The sequence below is a fragment of the Limulus polyphemus genome, unplaced genomic scaffold, assembly GCF_000517525.1.
Source record: "Limulus polyphemus unplaced genomic scaffold, Limulus_polyphemus-2.1.2 Scaffold959, whole genome shotgun sequence".
NCBI classification, from domain to species: domain Eukaryota; kingdom Metazoa; phylum Arthropoda; class Merostomata; order Xiphosura; family Limulidae; genus Limulus; species Limulus polyphemus.
The window spans coordinates 72,152-90,949 of record NW_013666569.1 but is presented as its reverse complement, the minus strand read 5'-3'; the positions used below and the strand labels follow the sequence as shown (position 1 = coordinate 90,949).

The following is an 18,798-nucleotide window of genomic DNA, read 5'->3' as shown; positions in this document are numbered from 1 at the left end:
GTTTTGTCATCATCAGGTACATTTGCTGTCATGTTAAACTTATATTAAAGTTTTTCTTCATTACCCATTTAAGCCGTCTCCAGCCATTATTACAATTTAGAAATATCACTTATTGAAAAAAAAAGTATAAAATGAAAAAACAGCTTGTACATTATATAAATGTTCTCCTAATACATATTTAACATAATATAACATACATTAATTAGCAATTACAATAACTCAATAATGCACATTCTTCATCATAAGCTACTTCCAGAATAGGTCACATCAAATTCCAATAAATCTTGTCAGAAGATTTACATCAAAAAGGTATTTACACCTTAGCTCTTTCCCTATAGTCTCAGTCAATTTGAGGTAAATCTTGACCCTAAAGTAACCTTAAGAGTTTTCATAGAATAACTTTTAAAATGTTTTATGTATATGCTTTCAGTAAGCATTACCACCCTTTAATAGACAAAAAATCTGAATTTTTAATGAAGTGTTTTTACTAAAAATTTCTCCATGAATATACAGAGGTAAAGTGTTGACTGCTCAGAGTGCAAAATGATTTTCATGTTAAGTCTAAAAATATTTTTCTTCATCTGAAAATAGTCAAATTTCATTTGCACAATCTCTAAGATCTTCTAAAAAAAACTTCAAACTTTGTTTTCAGTAAAACTTTATATTTTATCTGATATCTTCTCCATCCTAACTCTCTACAGGGTTGGTTAAATTGACTAACCTCATAACCACCATAAAAAAATAGGAAATAAATCTAAATTACCCTTTTTATTTTCTTTCTAGAATGACTTCAATTTGTAACAGGAAACTAAACTTATTTATCCTAAGTAGCTTTAAACTAACTGTTTATATTTAAATTTTATTGTTTTATTGCCCTTTGAACAGTATCTAAGTTAATATTCCTGCCATAAAATTTATAAATCAATTGACAAATGTGGAGCTCATGTTACCCTATCGAATTATATAATGCACAGGCTACTCATGAAAATTTTATATTATTATTATTCTTTATTTTACCTAATCTAACCCTATCTAACCTAAAGTTTTTAATTTTTACATTTAAATTGCTTTTATAATAATAAATAAAGAATACACATTAAAAACAAAGAATAAACTACTTACCAGGGTCTTCTTTTTTTTGCTGTCAACTGTTGATGAAATTTAACCCTACTTTTTTATACTAATGGTACTACTGCACTAAATTTTTTATTTAATTAAGTAATGCTCCAAAAAACACATTATAACAGCATGCAAAAAACAGAAAATGTTCCATAACTATCACAACTGTTCTGGCTTTCTAACTATGCAACATGAGTTGTTAAAAATTTAGCTAATCTAACTGATGTGTTTCCTTTGGGAATAAAGTTTGAAATGGAAGCAAAATAGACAATTCTCTGTACAAAAACAATGTAACATGTCACTTGACAGATTAAAACTTTGATTTTCTATTGGTTATAAATAATATAGTATTAAACATAAGAGAGAACTACTGACAACTTGTGAAGAGAGGATGTGACAGGTGGGCATGGCAAGAAGGGTCTGATTTTCTATTTCATGGCTCTGTACCCAAATATGATTGAAGGCTATAAAAATTATGCATTGTCTGATTAATAACAATATTTTATTGAGTAATTTGCATTACACTCGATGCTTCTTAGAGGTGGTAGATAAATTAAAGAAGGAATACCTAGGGAGCAAATGTCACAATTCTCATACTAGGGTGAGATTGAGGAGTTTTTGAAATATTTCCTTATAAAATTAAAGAAATTAACACTTATATAATATTAAAATTTGATTTAACTAAGTTTTGATGCCAAATTTGTATACCCAGATAATAAAGTAGTTTATTTAAATTTTGAATGTATCTCTCTAAAAAGTCGTGGTATGCACACTTTCACCTACCAGTGGCAAGAGGGTTAATACTAGCTCATAAGTCCAAAGCATTAAAAGAAAATTTTTAACTGCTAAGCTATGCCAATAAATGAAAGAAATGATACTGAGTGAGATTTGTTTTCATATGACTACTTTTTTAAATAAATTAACTGGTCTGATAATATCAGTTTTCATACTACTCAATTTTTAAACAAATTGTATACTTTATAAATTTTTTAATGCCTTCCCAGGTTATACAGATTCTAAAATTAAAATATTTTAAAAACTTTTAATTCATGACCTTTCCTTTAAAAGTTTAAATTTAAGTACATTGAGAGATCACTAACATTTGTCTTTACATTTTGAAATATTTTCAATATATAAGCAAAAAAATATTAGCTGAAAAAGTAATAAATTTACTCTCTTCTATTAACTCTATTGCTACAGGCTCAGTCCCAAAGACTAACCTCATAATCGTTTTGTGCTTGTTACAGTTTTCATATTATAACTTTTAATACATTATGATTATGTATCTTCATGACATTTTGCAGATTATCAATAAACATGATGAGGCTTTCATGTACAAAGTATCAGATATTTTGATTAAGATTGAAGATTTTTTTAAGTAATGATTTGCTCGTGCATTTTTTTTTCTTTTCAAATGTTGCCTATCCAACATGCAATGTAATTTTTATTTTAAGATCAAAAATACTTTTATGCATCAGAAAATTGTCAAATCTTTATAACCTCCAGATAGTTAACAAACGTTTTTTTAGAAAAAAAACTTTATATTTTATCTGTTAATTTCACTGTTGTATCTCTCTCTATGGGTTTGATTAATTCATCCAACCTCGTAATTACCATAAAAATTAGGAAATATAAATTATGCATTTTTCGTTCTAGAATGACTATAAATTATAACATAAAACTTAGTCTAAATAATTTAAATCTCATAACATTATACATCTATATATATATATATATTTATTTATTATTTTATTGACCTTTCAGCCATGTCTGATTAACATTACAAAAGTTGTAGTGAGGAGGTACATGTGCACTCATGTTACCATATCCAATAGTATAAAACTGGCCTTTACAAAGTGACCTAGTGTTCTAGTGGTCCAGTATTTTGTAAAATACAGTCAAATTTCAGTTATAATACGTTACATACGTATGTATATATATTATTACTATTTACAAATAAATTATTAAATTTCAGTTATTTTTTCTTAAACTCAGAATAGCAAATAAGGAAATATAGAAAACAATTATCTCTACTACTTATGATTGTAAAGAAGTTTGTACTCACTTGCCATACCTGGCATGCCATACCTTGCATGCTAAGCCTTGCCAACTTTTACAAGTGGAAGGATATAAAACAAAATAACTTTCAGATATTATATACACATTTTGAAATAAAAAAAAATTGTAAATTACTCTATCGATAGTGTAGAATTCTACTGTAATTTATCAAGCTTACTAAACTAAACTGTATTTGGATCTAAACATTTTCACTTACCCTCTCCTTCTGAGATTCAAGACAAAATAAATAATCTTGGGAAATTCCCATCTTCAAGAGGCTGAGAAAACCATGTGGGGGGAAATTCTGAGCTTTTGATTGATTATAAACATATGATAGAGCGATGCTCGGGTGTACCTTAGCAAGTACTTCCAAAAATGGAAGAGGTGAGTGGGGCCATTGTGTTTGATTCACTAAGTATAGATATATCCTAAATAGGAAAGATAAGAGGTTCTTATTTTATATTCTAGCTTGTCAATATTGGTAATTTGAGTTTCTAATTCATAAGAAACTATAGACTTTGTATTTGGACATCACAAACATACTATAATAAAATTTTGAATGCAAGTCTACAAAGTGATGACATGCCCTTTGACCCCTGACTATAGGAAAACTCGTAATAGGGTTAAGGAATTACATTTGTTCACTGAAATTGCTTCATTATGTTTTCTTGACTTTATATATCAGCATCTGATTATGACTAGTTCCTTGTTTCAAATTTTTTATTGTCCATATATGGATCTTCCATAATGTATTGTTGAACAGCAAATTTTCCATTTGAAATTCAGTCTATAGAAGGTCTTTGATATAGAACTACATGAAAGAAAGTAACTAGAAGAGTGTATCTTTGCATAGTGATTATCTAATACAGAATCTGTGCACATCCCTTTTTGAATTTTGGAGACTCCTCATCATGTGCCCAAAAATACAAAGAAAAAGCTCAAATTTTATCAGCAAATTGTCATTGAAATAACAACTTAAACTACCTACTATAATTGCATTTTGGACAGAAATTTGTGATTTTTTTTTTTCACAATGGTAATTAACAAAAGCTCATATCCTTGATACTGTATGACATTTTCTGAAGAAAATTAAAAGAACCAAATTTAAAGTGAGAACAAAACCCTATATAAATATAACATGCTACTGTTTTTGTATAAAAGGCTTCATATCACTCAATATTGCAAGTAACTCACACAGATAATTTGATATTAACACTATTTCTATCCTTATATTTCAATTCAATTTATCAGATCCTACTTCCTAAATGCAACCTATTTCTTTACTATTCTAAAATATTCTACATCATATTTATCAGTTATATCTCATCTGATTAATTTATTTTGAACTTCACTTATATCTTACTTTAATTTAAAACATCTCAATTTTATTTTCATCTGTTTTCACACACATCTTATTATCTATTTACTTTTAACTTTGAAGTTTCACCACTTTCACCCACATTCTATAATCTAGTTAAATCTTACTTTAAGTTAACATTTTCCTCATCTTAAAATATATATATATCAAATAGATCTCACTTCTTCACACTGTTAGCTATCTTCACCATGCATCTGCCTTAGAGATTTGAACATGCCACTAGTCTTTAGGCTACTCCTGCTTAATCTCACGCGATTATGTTCTTGTACAGCAAAAGCCCTCTACCAATAGGAGGACAACACACTTCCATGCACATTAACTCTCTCCCTGCATTTTGACTCCTGAATCTACGTTCTTTAATGAGGCAAGTAAGAAATGAGCACCAGAAGTGGGGAGGATGGGTGGGAATGTGTGTGAAGAGGTATCTACTGCAAATGCATTTTCAGGTAATGAAAATGTTAATTTCCAGGAAGATGTACACCTCTTCACACAATTAATCTAAAATACTGTGTTGAATTTATGGACAGGTTGATGAAAAGATTTACCTAGATGAGTTCCTCTCATAAAGCACCTAAAGAAAACCTATGGAGTAAGACATCTGATGGCAGGAACTTAATAGGTGAGAAACCGTCTCTCCAGGAAAGTTAACATTTTGTTACACTGAAAATGTATTTCATCTCATACAAAGCTATCTCAATCCTTGTTTGCCCTCTAAGCATTGTTAAAAAAGTTTTGCAATCAGTGCACCAGACTTTATACCCCATCAGTTTCGTGCCATTTCAGAACTACTCTCCACTAATAATATTGTGCCATCTATACTGGCACAGCTAGCTCCCTCTGTTATTTCCACTCACTTTCGAGAATTGGTGGGTATTAAAATAAAAACACCGGCAGTGGGGAGGAAGGGTGGGAAGTGTGTGAGCAGATGTAAGTAAGTATTGGAAATACATTTTCAGTGTAAGAAAATGTTAACTTCCCATATAGTTTTACCTCCTCCCACACAAAGCTAGAATCTCACATTATAAAGGTGGAGGGGCACAAAAATCAAACCAAGCATAAATCGACTGGCCAGGATGAACAGATGTGCTCCGAGATGAAAATGAATGCATGGCTGTTGGATACAGCATTACTTCTGAAACAGGTATGCTCTTCATCAAGAAAATAGGAAAGTAATATAACATGGGCAGAATCGAAAATACTGGCACAATTGAATGCAGTAATAATTCATACAGCACTGGACAAGTGATGGTATTGTTGTATGTTCTGAAGAACATACTGGCACAATTGAATGCAGTAATAATTCATACAGCACTGGACAAGTGATGGTAATGTTGTATGTTCTGAAGAATATGTATGTTTTGTTTGTCACAGGATTGTGCCTAATATTGTACCTGTGTTAAAAACCTAGCTGAAATACTCGCAGTGAACCTCAGATGTGGATGTTGGATAGGTGCAAGCTGTAGCAAGATAAAACAGAATGAGCTAGGTACCTACCCAATCTCAACCTGACAGACGATAATCCACAGCTTGTCCTTGGCATTAGTAGGTTGGGGAAGAGAAAAAATGTAATGACAAAAAGTGGCTAGGGCATAAGGACTGTGTGATCTATTCATAATGATATCAACTGATTCAGTTATTTTGTCAAGTGCAGTCCACCTGGGCAAAAAACATCCAGGGAAAACATAAGTAGTGTTTGTTGTTATCAATTGATTAAGGTATTTCTTCTAGTGCTGTCCACCAGGGCAAAAACATCCAGGAAAAATGCAAGTAAAATAGGATGAAGTTATTTTGTCTAGTGAGGTCCACCTGGGCAAAAATCATCCAAGGGAAACTCAAGTAGGCATTTTTCATATTAACATGTGAAGAAGGTATAGTAGCTAGTGCAGTCCACCTGGGCAAGAACATCCTGGGGAAATGCAAGTAGTGATGGTGCCATGTTTATTATTATGAATTGATGAAGTTATATTGTCTAGTGCAATCCACCTGGACAAAAAACATCTAGGGGAAATGTATCATCAATGGATTTAGTTAGTGTGCCTAGTACAGTCTACCGAGGCAAAAACATCTGGAGGAAACGTATGATCAATTGATGAAGATACTTTGTCTAGAAGCAGTTTAACCAGCTTCTCCCTCTTCTCACTGAGTGGATAAATATGAGTATTGTAAAGTAAATGTCAAAACTCACTCAGGAGGAATCCTCTATGGTTCAGCAACTTGGAACTGGGAGTGGTAAGGACTCCCATGCTCCACAAGAAGAAAAAAAAAGGGGGGTGTATGAGAAGTCCAGAGGAATATCACACCAGAGACTGTGCAATGGGTGCCTGCAATTCCCTATTTTTGAAAAGCAAACCAACCCCAATTTATGCAATTAAAGGGTCAGCAGAGATGAGCAGAAATCTCCTTCTGCTTTACTCATGAAGTCCATGAGTGATGGTCCACCATAGACTGAAATTGATTGATATCTAACATATATATATATCATTAAATGTAAAATTATGAGAGAGAAAAAATTGCAACCACAATACAAGCATCATAGCTGCCAAACTTTTTTTAAACCTAGGTAGGGGCAGCAGGAGTTAACTCCAAAAATTTATTTGTAAGTGGAGGGTGAAAAAATTGCCTACACACTAATGTAGGTAATTTTAAACAGTGTGTCTGGATAGTCTAGTTTATGAGAAAATTATATATTTTTTTTTCCTGAGTAACTTAGATATCTGTATAAAAACTTCTCCTGATTCGCTTAAGATTAGTCTGATCACTAACCCTTAGTGTGCAAACTTAGCATTATTTATCACCCAAGACTATTGATATTTCTTTTAAAAAACTTCTAGGTTTATTATTTAATTCATTTAATACAGTAGTAACAAAAACATTAGCAGCAAAAAATCAATATGCCAAACTTTCCAGGAAAGTTGGAAACCCTCTTCCAATGGGTTGAATACAGGTGTGATACAAATGATATAATTTGCTGTGTATGTACGTGGACCACGCAAAGTAATCACTTACTTCCATCACAGCATTCCTCAGTTTCCACATCTCCATGGGTAATAGGATGGAATGATTTCAAAAGCATGACAGAATTCAGAGTCATAGAGAATGCATGACTACAAAATTAATATTGAAACACAAGATGCAATGATAGAGTATGTTAGCAACAAAGAAGATGAAAGACGGAAAGCACTCGAGATGATTTTTGATGCTATTATATATTTGGGAAATAGTCGGAGATCAAGATACAGAGGTGAAGGGTATGGTTTGGGACAGTATGAAAACAATGGAAGAAAGTGAGGATTGATGACAGGCAATCTCCACCCATGATTTAATAGAATAAGGAATACCCCAAACTACTTAAAAGCAAAGAAATGGGGTGAAGTGGAGATCTCATAGGAAGAAAGATTGAAATCAAACCCAGGAAAAGAGGGAATTTCTACTCAAGTCCCAACAAAAAATAAGCCAAATGAGCATGGAAATAGTGGAAAAAGTGGAATGGTGCATGGTGGAAAAGATAAGGGAATGAAAATCAAAAGCAAAATCATTTGAGGTACGAGAATATGTCTCTAATACAAGGTGCAGAGAGGAGAGGTAAAGCATGAAAAGAAGGATCAAATGAAGATAGGGAAATGCAACACTGGAGAGTGGAAACAACCCCCAAGTGTCTGCCCCAAAACAGGCAAGAGAGATCCTAAATTTTGAAAATTGAGAAAGGGGAAGTCAAAATGATTGTAAGCCAGGATAAAAGGATCAGAAAAACTAGAAGAACGAGGCATAAGGTCACAGGAACATAGTTGGTCTAGAAACGAATCAGTGTGAATGCTAATATCAGGAAAAAGGGAAACAGGAGAAGTATCAAATCTGTCATCCTCCTCATTCTCCCCTCAAAATGAGGACAAGGAATGCCTGAATAATGGACAAGTGCTGAAGGTCTTGCCTGAATAATGGAACCCACTACTCTATGCATAATGGCTGTCACAGTCTACATTCAATATGCCTCCAGTAGCCATAGTTCAAGCTTGATTTGTGTGAGGAAGTTTTTCAGTCACACAAGAATTTGATGTTACATGAACTTGTGAGTTCATAGTTTGAAGAAGAAAAAAATGGAAATCAAATTCCTTAAGTTACTCAAGCCTCAGTAAATTGGAAAAAACAAATCACGTATAATACATTGAATGCTGAGGAAAAAGAAAAAAGATTCACAAGTGCAAATGCATAGAGGGAGTTAGTGTGCAAGAAGGTATGTCACCCTCCTGTTAGTGGAGGGCTTTTGCTGCATAATAGCATAATTATGCACTAGCACAATTCACAGGAATTCTTGTGATATTAGGTGGGATTGCCTAAAGGCTAGTGGCATGCAAATCTTTAAGGCAAACACAACTGGAAATATGTCTTAACTGTGTGAAGAAGTGTAGTAGCATCTTGGAAAAATTTTTTTTATTTGATTTGACATATATTTTGCTTTTAAGTTACACATATCACATACATTTCACAATCTTTTTTTTAGTTTACATCTTTTTTTTAAAATAACCTTCACCTATATTCTTCATTACATCCAGACTTAAAGTTTTTTCAGTTGAGTTGAAATAGATCCTACTATCTAGCAAATTACCTACCTTTGATTTTGCTCACATCCTTATATTCAAACTAAAGCTCACCTAACTAACTGTTTCACCATATGAAGCAGTGGAATACTAGATGCAGAATCCTCACATGATGATGCTTCTTGAGTTCGCTTGGTTGCAGATTCTAAGAGAGCCTGATTTGTCATAAGTTGCTCAGCACTGCTTGTCATGTGTGCATCTTTATCAGAGTCTTTGTCTTTGTCAATTTCTTTCTCCTACAAAATAAGTTAAAGGGTTATATGAAATGACAAAAATTGGGTGGTTTTCTTAAAAATTAATTTCACCAACATAACGTCTTTTTATGTTTCTTTTCTGAGTAGAAAATATAAAAATAATGTTATAATAAAAGCTTTAACATCTGTTTCTTGTATTTTTATAGCAAACAATTTTTTGTAATTTACAAAATGCTGTTACAGTGAGGTTTTCTTGTACTGAAAATGACAATCAAAACATTTATTCAAGATTATTTATTAAAACAAGCATTGTACATCTTAATGAGATATAATTACTTAACAAATATTCTACAGTAAAAATCAAATGACTGATTAAACAATTTTAAGGAACATCACAGTTCCTCTGGTTTATTTCATTACTGACATTTACTCAATTTAAATTTCTTAGTAAAATATAAGATGTATTTTTTATTTTTATAATGATAATTCCTAGTATGCTACTAGTAGGTTTTGTTATCAGGTAAACTAGCAGATGTATCAGTGCAATGCAAGGTGATAGCTTTATGAAAGTTGATTTTAATATAAAACATGTCAGTGGCAATAAAAAATTAAAAGTACCTAAGAACAAAATTATTCATATCCAGTGGGCTTGATTACTTAAATAACATTTTACTTTCTACTTTAGATTTTTTATGAAAAAGCAATAAGTAACATGTGACATTTCACTTAATATAATGATAATTCCTAGTATGCTACTAGTAGATTTTGCTATCAGGTAAACTAGCAGATGTACAAGAGCTTTATTAAATATGTCAGTGCCAATACAAAGATTAAAAGTACACAAGAATGAAATTATTCATATCCACTGGGCTTGATTACTTAAATAATAATTTACATTCTGTTTTAGTTTTTTTTGTTTTATCAAAAAGCAACAAGTAACATGTGACATAAAAACATTTCACTTAATATAATTGTCTACCTTGAAAGTAGGTAAAAATAATGAGTGAAAAAGTAATCCATCAAACCATCGATGGGATTTAAAAATGAAATGCAATTGTAGAATGTTTTATCAGTTGTGAATATAAATAGTGTTTCTGTAATATGCAAGTAATGATTGAAAGTGCATAGACTGTATGTATACCCCATGTAATGAAAGGGGAAACTGTAGAAATCCCATCAGCACCCTTAGTGACCACCCTCACTGACTGAATGATCTATATTTAAGCCAGCACTGAAGCTAAGAAATGTATGCATTTAAAAAATATTTCTTCTTCTTGACACATCCCGAATCATTCCTTGTTGATTAAACCATATTTGACAGGTCCAAATGCAAAATCCTAGGAGTTAGAAGACAAACAAATTTCTCTCAAATTATAGCAGGGTAATGCACCAAAATTTATTCTTATATTACCCTACATATTTCAAAACAAAGTTCTAACAAACAAACTTTTTACCATAGTAAAACTTCACTTATCCACACTACCTCTTCCTTTATACAAGTTCTGGTTAGTTTAATTTTCCAGATAGATGTCATTACTAGCATTGTATTTCTTATTGTTTTTCTAACTTTTTCTACTTGCCATTGAAATATACGAGATTGACAAACAAGAATATTACTGCTTTTGAATGTATAAAACAACAAAAAATGAAACTTACTACAAATTATTTTCTTAAAATATTTTGTGTTCATTTAACTTAATAACTATCTAAGGTTATTTCTGGTTGATTTTGTTGTAATACAGATGAACAATTTAATGAACCATCTGAAAAATAATTACCCTGAGATCCTCAATTTCTTGAATTTCTACCTTAACAGCTGTAAACAATGAAGATTCTAATCCTCCATCTGCCATCAAGCTGCCAACCAATAAATCTGTCATGAATGTTCTTCCTGGATTAGAACAAGCTCCATCTCCTGAAGTATAGTGGATATTAATATTCAGTTATTAAACAAAATCAAAAACTTTGAAAAGAAAATATATTTAATACTCACATACAGCATGACTTCAAAATCTCATTGTGTGTGTAGGATATATCTGACATGTTAAAACATTAACAACAACTATACAGACTGGTACACAAATGGACATCTACACTATTGGTTAGAATGGGTACTTGAAAACCTGGGTACCCATCAGATTTTGAAGAACCAAACCCAACATAGGTCTCTTTTACTACTTAGGACAATTATTAATTTGAATATCTAAAGAAAATGTAGAAAATACAACAACAATGCAGTTGCAAGCATGGTCCTCTGGATGGTATATTAAAAACAAGGTTGAAAGTCATTTTTAGTACTAAAAGAGGCTACACAATTCTATAGATCTGCGGAGAAAAAACTGTGCACTATATACAGTATTCAACTATATATCATAAACTTAAAATATTAATATCTATGATCAATTTAATGAAAATGTTTTTCAACAAACAGGAAGCAGGTAACCTGTTTCAGATTTTCCACCTGTACTGATTTCTAGTCTGTACTTATATCTTTCGTACTTCTATCATGATCATGATTCATGCCATGAAATCAGACCAAAGTCACCATGTGTTGAAATGAGACAATATCCACTGAAAGAACTACCATACACTATCAATTCAATACTGGTATTTCTATGTCTAGGTTAACCATTTTTAAGAAATAATCAGTATTTTTCACTTTTGAAAGAAGAAGAAGGGACGAATACCTGAAAGAACATATTAGAAAAAAGGACATAAAGAATAAAAAATAAACATGAAAAATCATTTACCTGGCCAAATATTAATATAGATTCTTAATGTACCTTATATCACTGAGAATTGCCTATGAAACTACCGGGCATCTGGGAAAAAAAAGATTTTGGATTATCAATCATATATTTTCACCAGTGAACAGAAAGGAAAGAATTGCACGTGTCCAACAGTCACACATATATGGAATTCTTAAGAAGAGTATAAAAAGCTGAAATTGAAAGGCAGTAGGTCTTATCAAATTAACTATAAGGACACTAAAATTGCACTGACTGTCACTCCTTTTGTTTCTAACTGGCAGAAATTCCATTATCCAACCAAAGAACAACTGCCCCCCCCCCCTTTATAGGCAGATTACACCTGCTACTAGTAAAGATTTAAAATAATAAGCCATACTATCTTTCTTGTGAGTAGTAGAAAAACTAGACATGAAAAAATGTTTCATCTACTGGGAGAACATGTGATAGGCTACCCTAAAGAAATATAGATTATGCACTCTCTAGATACTATCAACATGAAAGTAATGTTAAAGCCATATACACACAAAATTAAAAGGAGTACAAAGGTCAAGTAGTATCTATAGCTAATAAGAATTAAAACATGAGAACATGGAGATAAATTATAAAACAGATAATTACAAATAAATATAAGTACTAACATAAAAGCCTAATATCATTTCTGGGAGAAGACTGGGCTGAATTGAAATATTAAAGAACCATCAGATGATACCATATATTAAAGATCCTCAAATCACCTGTCAAACTTGAAAGTTCCTTTATAGTTACTCATTTAAATATAACAGTACTTCTAGAGTGTATTCATTTTGACCAATTTTCCAACGAACAGTTAACCATTAAAGTATACATACAATAACTTTAATGAAGTAAGTGTATCTTCGCAAAATTTGGCAAGCTTTTAATAAACAAATCTTTTGTAGACAAAAAAAATTTCTTTTTTAATTAAGTATTTTTTATTAAAGATTTGTTTGTGAATTTATGGAGTCAGAGTCTGACTCAGACTAGTCTAAGTGCAAGACAATTTTCATGTTAAGATTAAAAAAATGTTTTAATCTTAGTTTTAAAATTTCATTTTTATAACCTCTAGAACATACTAAATGAATATCAGTTTTTTTTTCATAAAATTTTATATTTTATCTGTTTTTTCTCTACCTAACACTATTTGGACTCAGTCCATTTCACCAACCTTGTAACCACCATACAAAATGTATGAAATAAATCTAAATTACCTTACTTAAGCTCAGTATAAAAACATTGCATATTACACGAGTAGCTAGGAGTTTTTATAATGTCTGTAGTTTAGTATAAAGCTATGTGTTATTTATATTATTTGAACACATAAATAAAGATATTTTGATGATGGTCAGAGGTTTCAGCAAACACAAGTATTTAACTCAGTTATCAGTCTAATTTTAGTTAATGCATAGCATTCAACCCAACTATTAGCCATATTTTAGCAATGAGCCGACTGCAAAATATTTCCAGAAGGTTATAGATTATCCCTTTTAATATGCATAACCATATGCACTGAAAACACTACTTTAACTCTATAAGAACAAAGTTGGTGGATTTGATCAGCCTTGGAACTGTGAAACTATACATACTATAACTCTGAATTTACTGAATGTATGTTCACAAAATTTGGCAAATCTTAGTAATCATTATTACAAGTATATTGTACACAAAAAAGTTTTTTTTAAATAAAGCATATCTTCTAAAGATTTGTCTGTGAACTTATGAAGCCTTTATTGAGTCAGTCCAAGGGAAAGGTGATTTTCATGCTAAGAATAAAAATATTTATTTTCATCTGACCATTTTCATGTTTCATTTGCATAACCTTTATATCATCAAGTTTTTCAGTACAATTTAATACTTTATCTTTTATTTTCTCTGCTCTAATAGTAACTGTAGATAAATCATCAATGTACAGTGAAAAGTTTAAAATATATAAAAATATATGCACACATAAAGCATAAAAATCTGTGTCTGTCTATTTGTCCATTATTTAACTACTCCTAGGTTACTGAGTCACAAACTTTGTGGGTTGATAGTTTGAAACAAGGGGCATGTTGTTAATGGCAGGTTCACAACCTCCCCCCCCCCCAATGCCCCCATTATTGTTGTTATTGAGCATTTGTTATCTTTGACGGTTGTTAACGTTAACTACATTCATTGATAGTGCCATGTCCTTATACAAAAAAAACTTTATTAAATTTTCTATAAAACCACATACAGTGTAGAAGGGAGGGCACACAAACATCTTATATATCTCAAGAGAGTGAACTAGCACTCTCTGTGGAGGAATGCAATGAAAAAAATGGCTGCCACTATTGGAATACTACATAAACTCAGCTGAAGTTTCCAATCTAACAGCCACCATAAGACAGATATGAAGAGCTGTGTCTTGAGTTATACCACACTTCCTACTTTGACCTGTGACCTTTTAACAACTTTGACCCATAACACACTTCTGTGGTCAATGAACAACAATTAATTAATCACATGAAACACTGTGGAAAGACATTAATAGCTGAGTGTTGAAAGCAGGTAACAGAAAGCATACCACTACTTTGGCTGCTATCTCTTCCTGTAAAGTCACCCTGACCATTGCACAGTGTATACCGTGTTTTAACTATACACATATAAGAGTTCTTAAAGCTTATATAAAACCGTGGGTGAAGTAATAATGAACACTGTAATAATATGTTATAAATAAGTTGTGTGAAAGTTAGGATCTTTGTGTTATCTATCATAGCATCCACCCCACATATTTTTAAGTTCATAACCCAGACAAAGGACAGGTACCTCAGCTTGTATGAAGTAAAATGAATAACAACATTTTTCTTGCATTATTGAAATACTGATCAAAAAGCCCCACTTGTACCACTTGAACAGCAATCCTTGTGTAAAAACCAGTAAATCACAGTGGAAACCCATTAGTCTTTTCTTGCAAAGTTAATGTGGTTTAGGATTCTGTTTTGCACTGGTGCTAAAGCTAGTGTAACTTTACACATTTTACAGAAGTTTCATTAGGCTAAGTGGAGAAGTTTATAACTCTTACATTTTTGTTACTGTTGTAAAAAATATAAAACAATGAAATATGTATAAAAAATAATAATACATAAACTAGCACTCACTAAATATTTGAGTTGTTTGAACTTAAGTAAAAATACTTGGAGTTCTTCTCTAAGTCTCATTGAGTCTCACAAATTTGGATGTCAAAATAAAAATTCATCTAGCATTCAGATATGCATTTTAAAACATAAAAACTATATCAGACACTAGAATAGAATATCCTAAAATTACTATAATTTATCCAGATTCTGTTTTCCATTCCAGAGAGCAAAACTACAATCACATGAAAATCCATTTCTATTGAGTGTATACACTCTCACTAAACTCAAAAGTATGGTTGCAAGCTTCACATAGAGAAGAACCTGCTCTTTATATTAGTTATAAATATGTCCATCAGCCACATAAAATGTGACTATGGGCAAAAATAAAACTATGCAGTCTTTAAATTAACCTCTTTGTAAATAGCACAAGACAACTGTTATGTTTAGCCCTCTAATAACATGTTACAAAAATACTGTGAAAAAATGTTCATTTGAATTTCTTACTTAACCATTTTACTACAGGTAGGGGTCAGAGGGCATGTCATCATGTTTGTAGACTTAGATTCAAAATTTTATTTAACTACTATTTTATGAATGTATGTCAATAACTTTGGTATCAAATTGTATATTATAATTCAAATGTTAGTATTATACATTAGTTAATTTATTAATTTAAAAGTAAATATTGAAACAAAATTCCTAAATATCGATTTTCATATGTCATATGGTATGTTGAATTCAGCTTTGGTTCAAATTACAAGTTTGTGATGTGCAAATGCAAAGTCTATAGATTCTTACAAATTAGAAACTCAAATTACCAATATTGACAAACTATAACATAAAATAAGAATATCCTATCTTTTCTACTTTCTGAAATATCATATTTAGTGAATTATCCAAGATGGCTTCGCCCACCTTTTCCATTTTTGGAATTAGTTCCTTATATACACCTAGTTTGCTCTATGACTTGTTTATAACCAACTGAAAGTTCAGAATGTCCCCTACATGAATTTCTCAAACTTAGAGAAATGTTTGTGAGGGGGGGAAAAAAAAATATATATATATATACACACACACACAGATGTATAATGTTTTGAGATTTAAGCTATTTAGACTAAGTTTTGTGTTATAATTTGTAGTCATTCTGGTAGGAGAAATATGTAATTTATATTTCCTAATTTTTTATGGTGATTACGAGGTCGGTCAAATTGACCAAACCCATAGAGATACAACAATGAAAATAACAGATAAAATATAAAGTTTTTTCTAAAAAAAACTTTGATAATTATCTGGAGGTTATAAAGATTTTGCATGTGAAATCTGACAATTTTCGGATGCATAAAAGTATTTTTAATCTTCAAATAAAAATTACATTGCATATTGGATAGTCAATATTCAAAAAGAAAATATGCACAAGCAAATTATTAATTAAAAAATCTTAAAACTTAATCAAAAAATCTAATATTTTGTGTACAAGAGCCTCATAATGTTTACTTATAATCTGCTAAATTTTGTAAAAAATACACAAATCTTTTTAAAAAGTAAGAGAATAATTGCTTTATGGTTCCGTTGTGGGATATGGGCTGGGTGGAATTCATTCACCCATAGTAAAAGGGTTAAATAGGTCTATATTGCACTAAAATATTTTGTGAAATATATTTTGGTAAGCTATAAATGGATATGTTACCTAGAAGTAGCACTATTCAATTGAGGAACCAAGAAAAATAATTCCATATAATATTTAGACTGTTACCTGAAAGTAAGAGCATTCAACTACAGAACTGAAACATCTGTATATGTATTAAACAACAAAGACAGATTTGTTATCTGTACATTAAAGTGTGCAATAAATGGTTGAAAACCTTATATATACATATATTTCTTTCCTAGTGATCAAACAAAAGGAAAGAAGCACTTTAACAAAACCAAAGACAGCAATGATATTGCAAGCTTGTTTAAACTTGCCTGTTGTTGGAAGCAAGGCTGATAAAGCTCGAGCTCTTTCATCAGCAGTTGGTAATAAAACACACCAGCCTGTCTGCAGCACCCGTTGTGCTTCATGCTGAACAGATGGAATAACTCCTGCATTACTAGCCAAGTCAACAACCCTCTGTTTCACACTGGCTAACAGTTTGCTTCCTGGAAACAGCCCAAGGCTCTCAACATCTAATCCCTCTGAGATAGCAGCATACAGCTACATGTCATGTGTAATACAGTGGAGAAAAATCATGTCTTATACAAAGTGAAAAATCACATATAGTAGACAATATCTGACTGGAAGTATTAAAGAATTGTGCCATCATGGAGTACAAATAACATGAAACATCACTTGACTCAACAAGCATTTATAATTCTTAAAAACATCCAAAGATTTTGAGATGTTTATCTAAATTTTACAAAAATCAAGTTTTGTAATGATGAAGTAATAATAAAGTTAGAAATATATATATGTATGTATAAAACAAGCCAAAGTCAAACATATCTACAAGTAATTTCAAAAAATCTTGCATTTCCAATAATTTATAGATGTCCCTAACGAATAATATTTTCTACATAACCTGAATGCAATTATTTATGTAATAATTTGGGTTATTAGGAAACATATACATAGATAAAAAACATAACAGAAATGAGTATATAGCCCTGGTTAAATAATTACCTGCAATGTTAATAAATTAAGGGCAGCTACAGCAATGCATTCTTTTTCCTGAGGTGGTGGCCAGTCACTATTCCCATCAAGCCCTTCACACACTTGGGTTAGTAATTCATCTAGCTGTTCAAAAGTGGACATGCAGACATCCACTACAAAGGGTACTCGTAAACCCAAGCTTGCTTGTTCACTGGTTGACCATAAAAATGTCTTGGAACAAACAGAAAATGGGATACTTTCAGAGCTTTTATATAATTTTAATACATACACACACACACACACAGAAGCATTCAGAATTTTGTACGGCACTTCTTGTTTGTCAAAAACTTTCAATACACCCAGCCACAGAAAACACTGCACAGTTGATATTAAACATGTTGATACTAAATATTGTGGGAAAAAGTTTTACAAAGACAGTTCACAAAGAATCAGTCTGTCAAGGTAAAAAACAAAAAAACTAATGAGGATACATAAGGTACATGGACACTTTCTTAGCACAAACAATCTATGCTTAAATGTATGTACTTGTGTGTTAAGATGTAACAAATGTTGAATTCATTCAATTCAATTCCTAGAATATGTAGTAAGCACAATGGCACAAGTTCTTTCATTCATATACATATAAAAGTATATATCCAACAAATAGATAACAATAAGACATGAACTTGAACAATATTCACAAATAAGAAAAGAAAGATAATCATTTCACAAAAACTAGCATTACAAACCACCTAAATTACAAACTGAATTCATAAAATATTTTAAAGATGAAATATACACTATAGTAAACTGCAGAGAGTAAGGTATTTAGTATTTGAATTCTATACAAGCAGTACAGAAAACTTTCAGTCAATATACAATTATAAAAACAGATCTCAATTTTTATTGTTTCCATGAAACTTCTAAAATATACACCTGGAAAAAAGTTAAGCACCCCCGTG

At 31.3% G+C, this 18,798-nt stretch overlaps 1 protein-coding gene across 4 annotated transcripts in view; it reads right to left on the bottom strand.

The window, feature by feature from the left end:
- The window catches only part of LOC106461435 (E3 ubiquitin-protein ligase HERC2-like), a 295,564-nt gene that overhangs the window by 209,230 nt on the left and 67,536 nt on the right, over positions 1 to 18,798 (bottom strand). For all 4 annotated transcript variants that reach the window (XM_022388408.1, XM_013921254.2, XM_022388410.1 and 1 more), the window contains exons 16-19: positions 17,867 to 18,067; positions 17,173 to 17,401; positions 11,123 to 11,259; positions 9,205 to 9,386 (exon numbers count right to left, since the gene is read on the bottom strand). In XM_022388408.1, the coding sequence (XP_022244116.1) occupies positions 9,205 to 9,386; positions 11,123 to 11,259; positions 17,173 to 17,401; positions 17,867 to 18,067 (749 nt within the window). The remainder of the gene's footprint in view (positions 1 to 9,204; positions 9,387 to 11,122; positions 11,260 to 17,172; positions 17,402 to 17,866; positions 18,068 to 18,798) is intronic.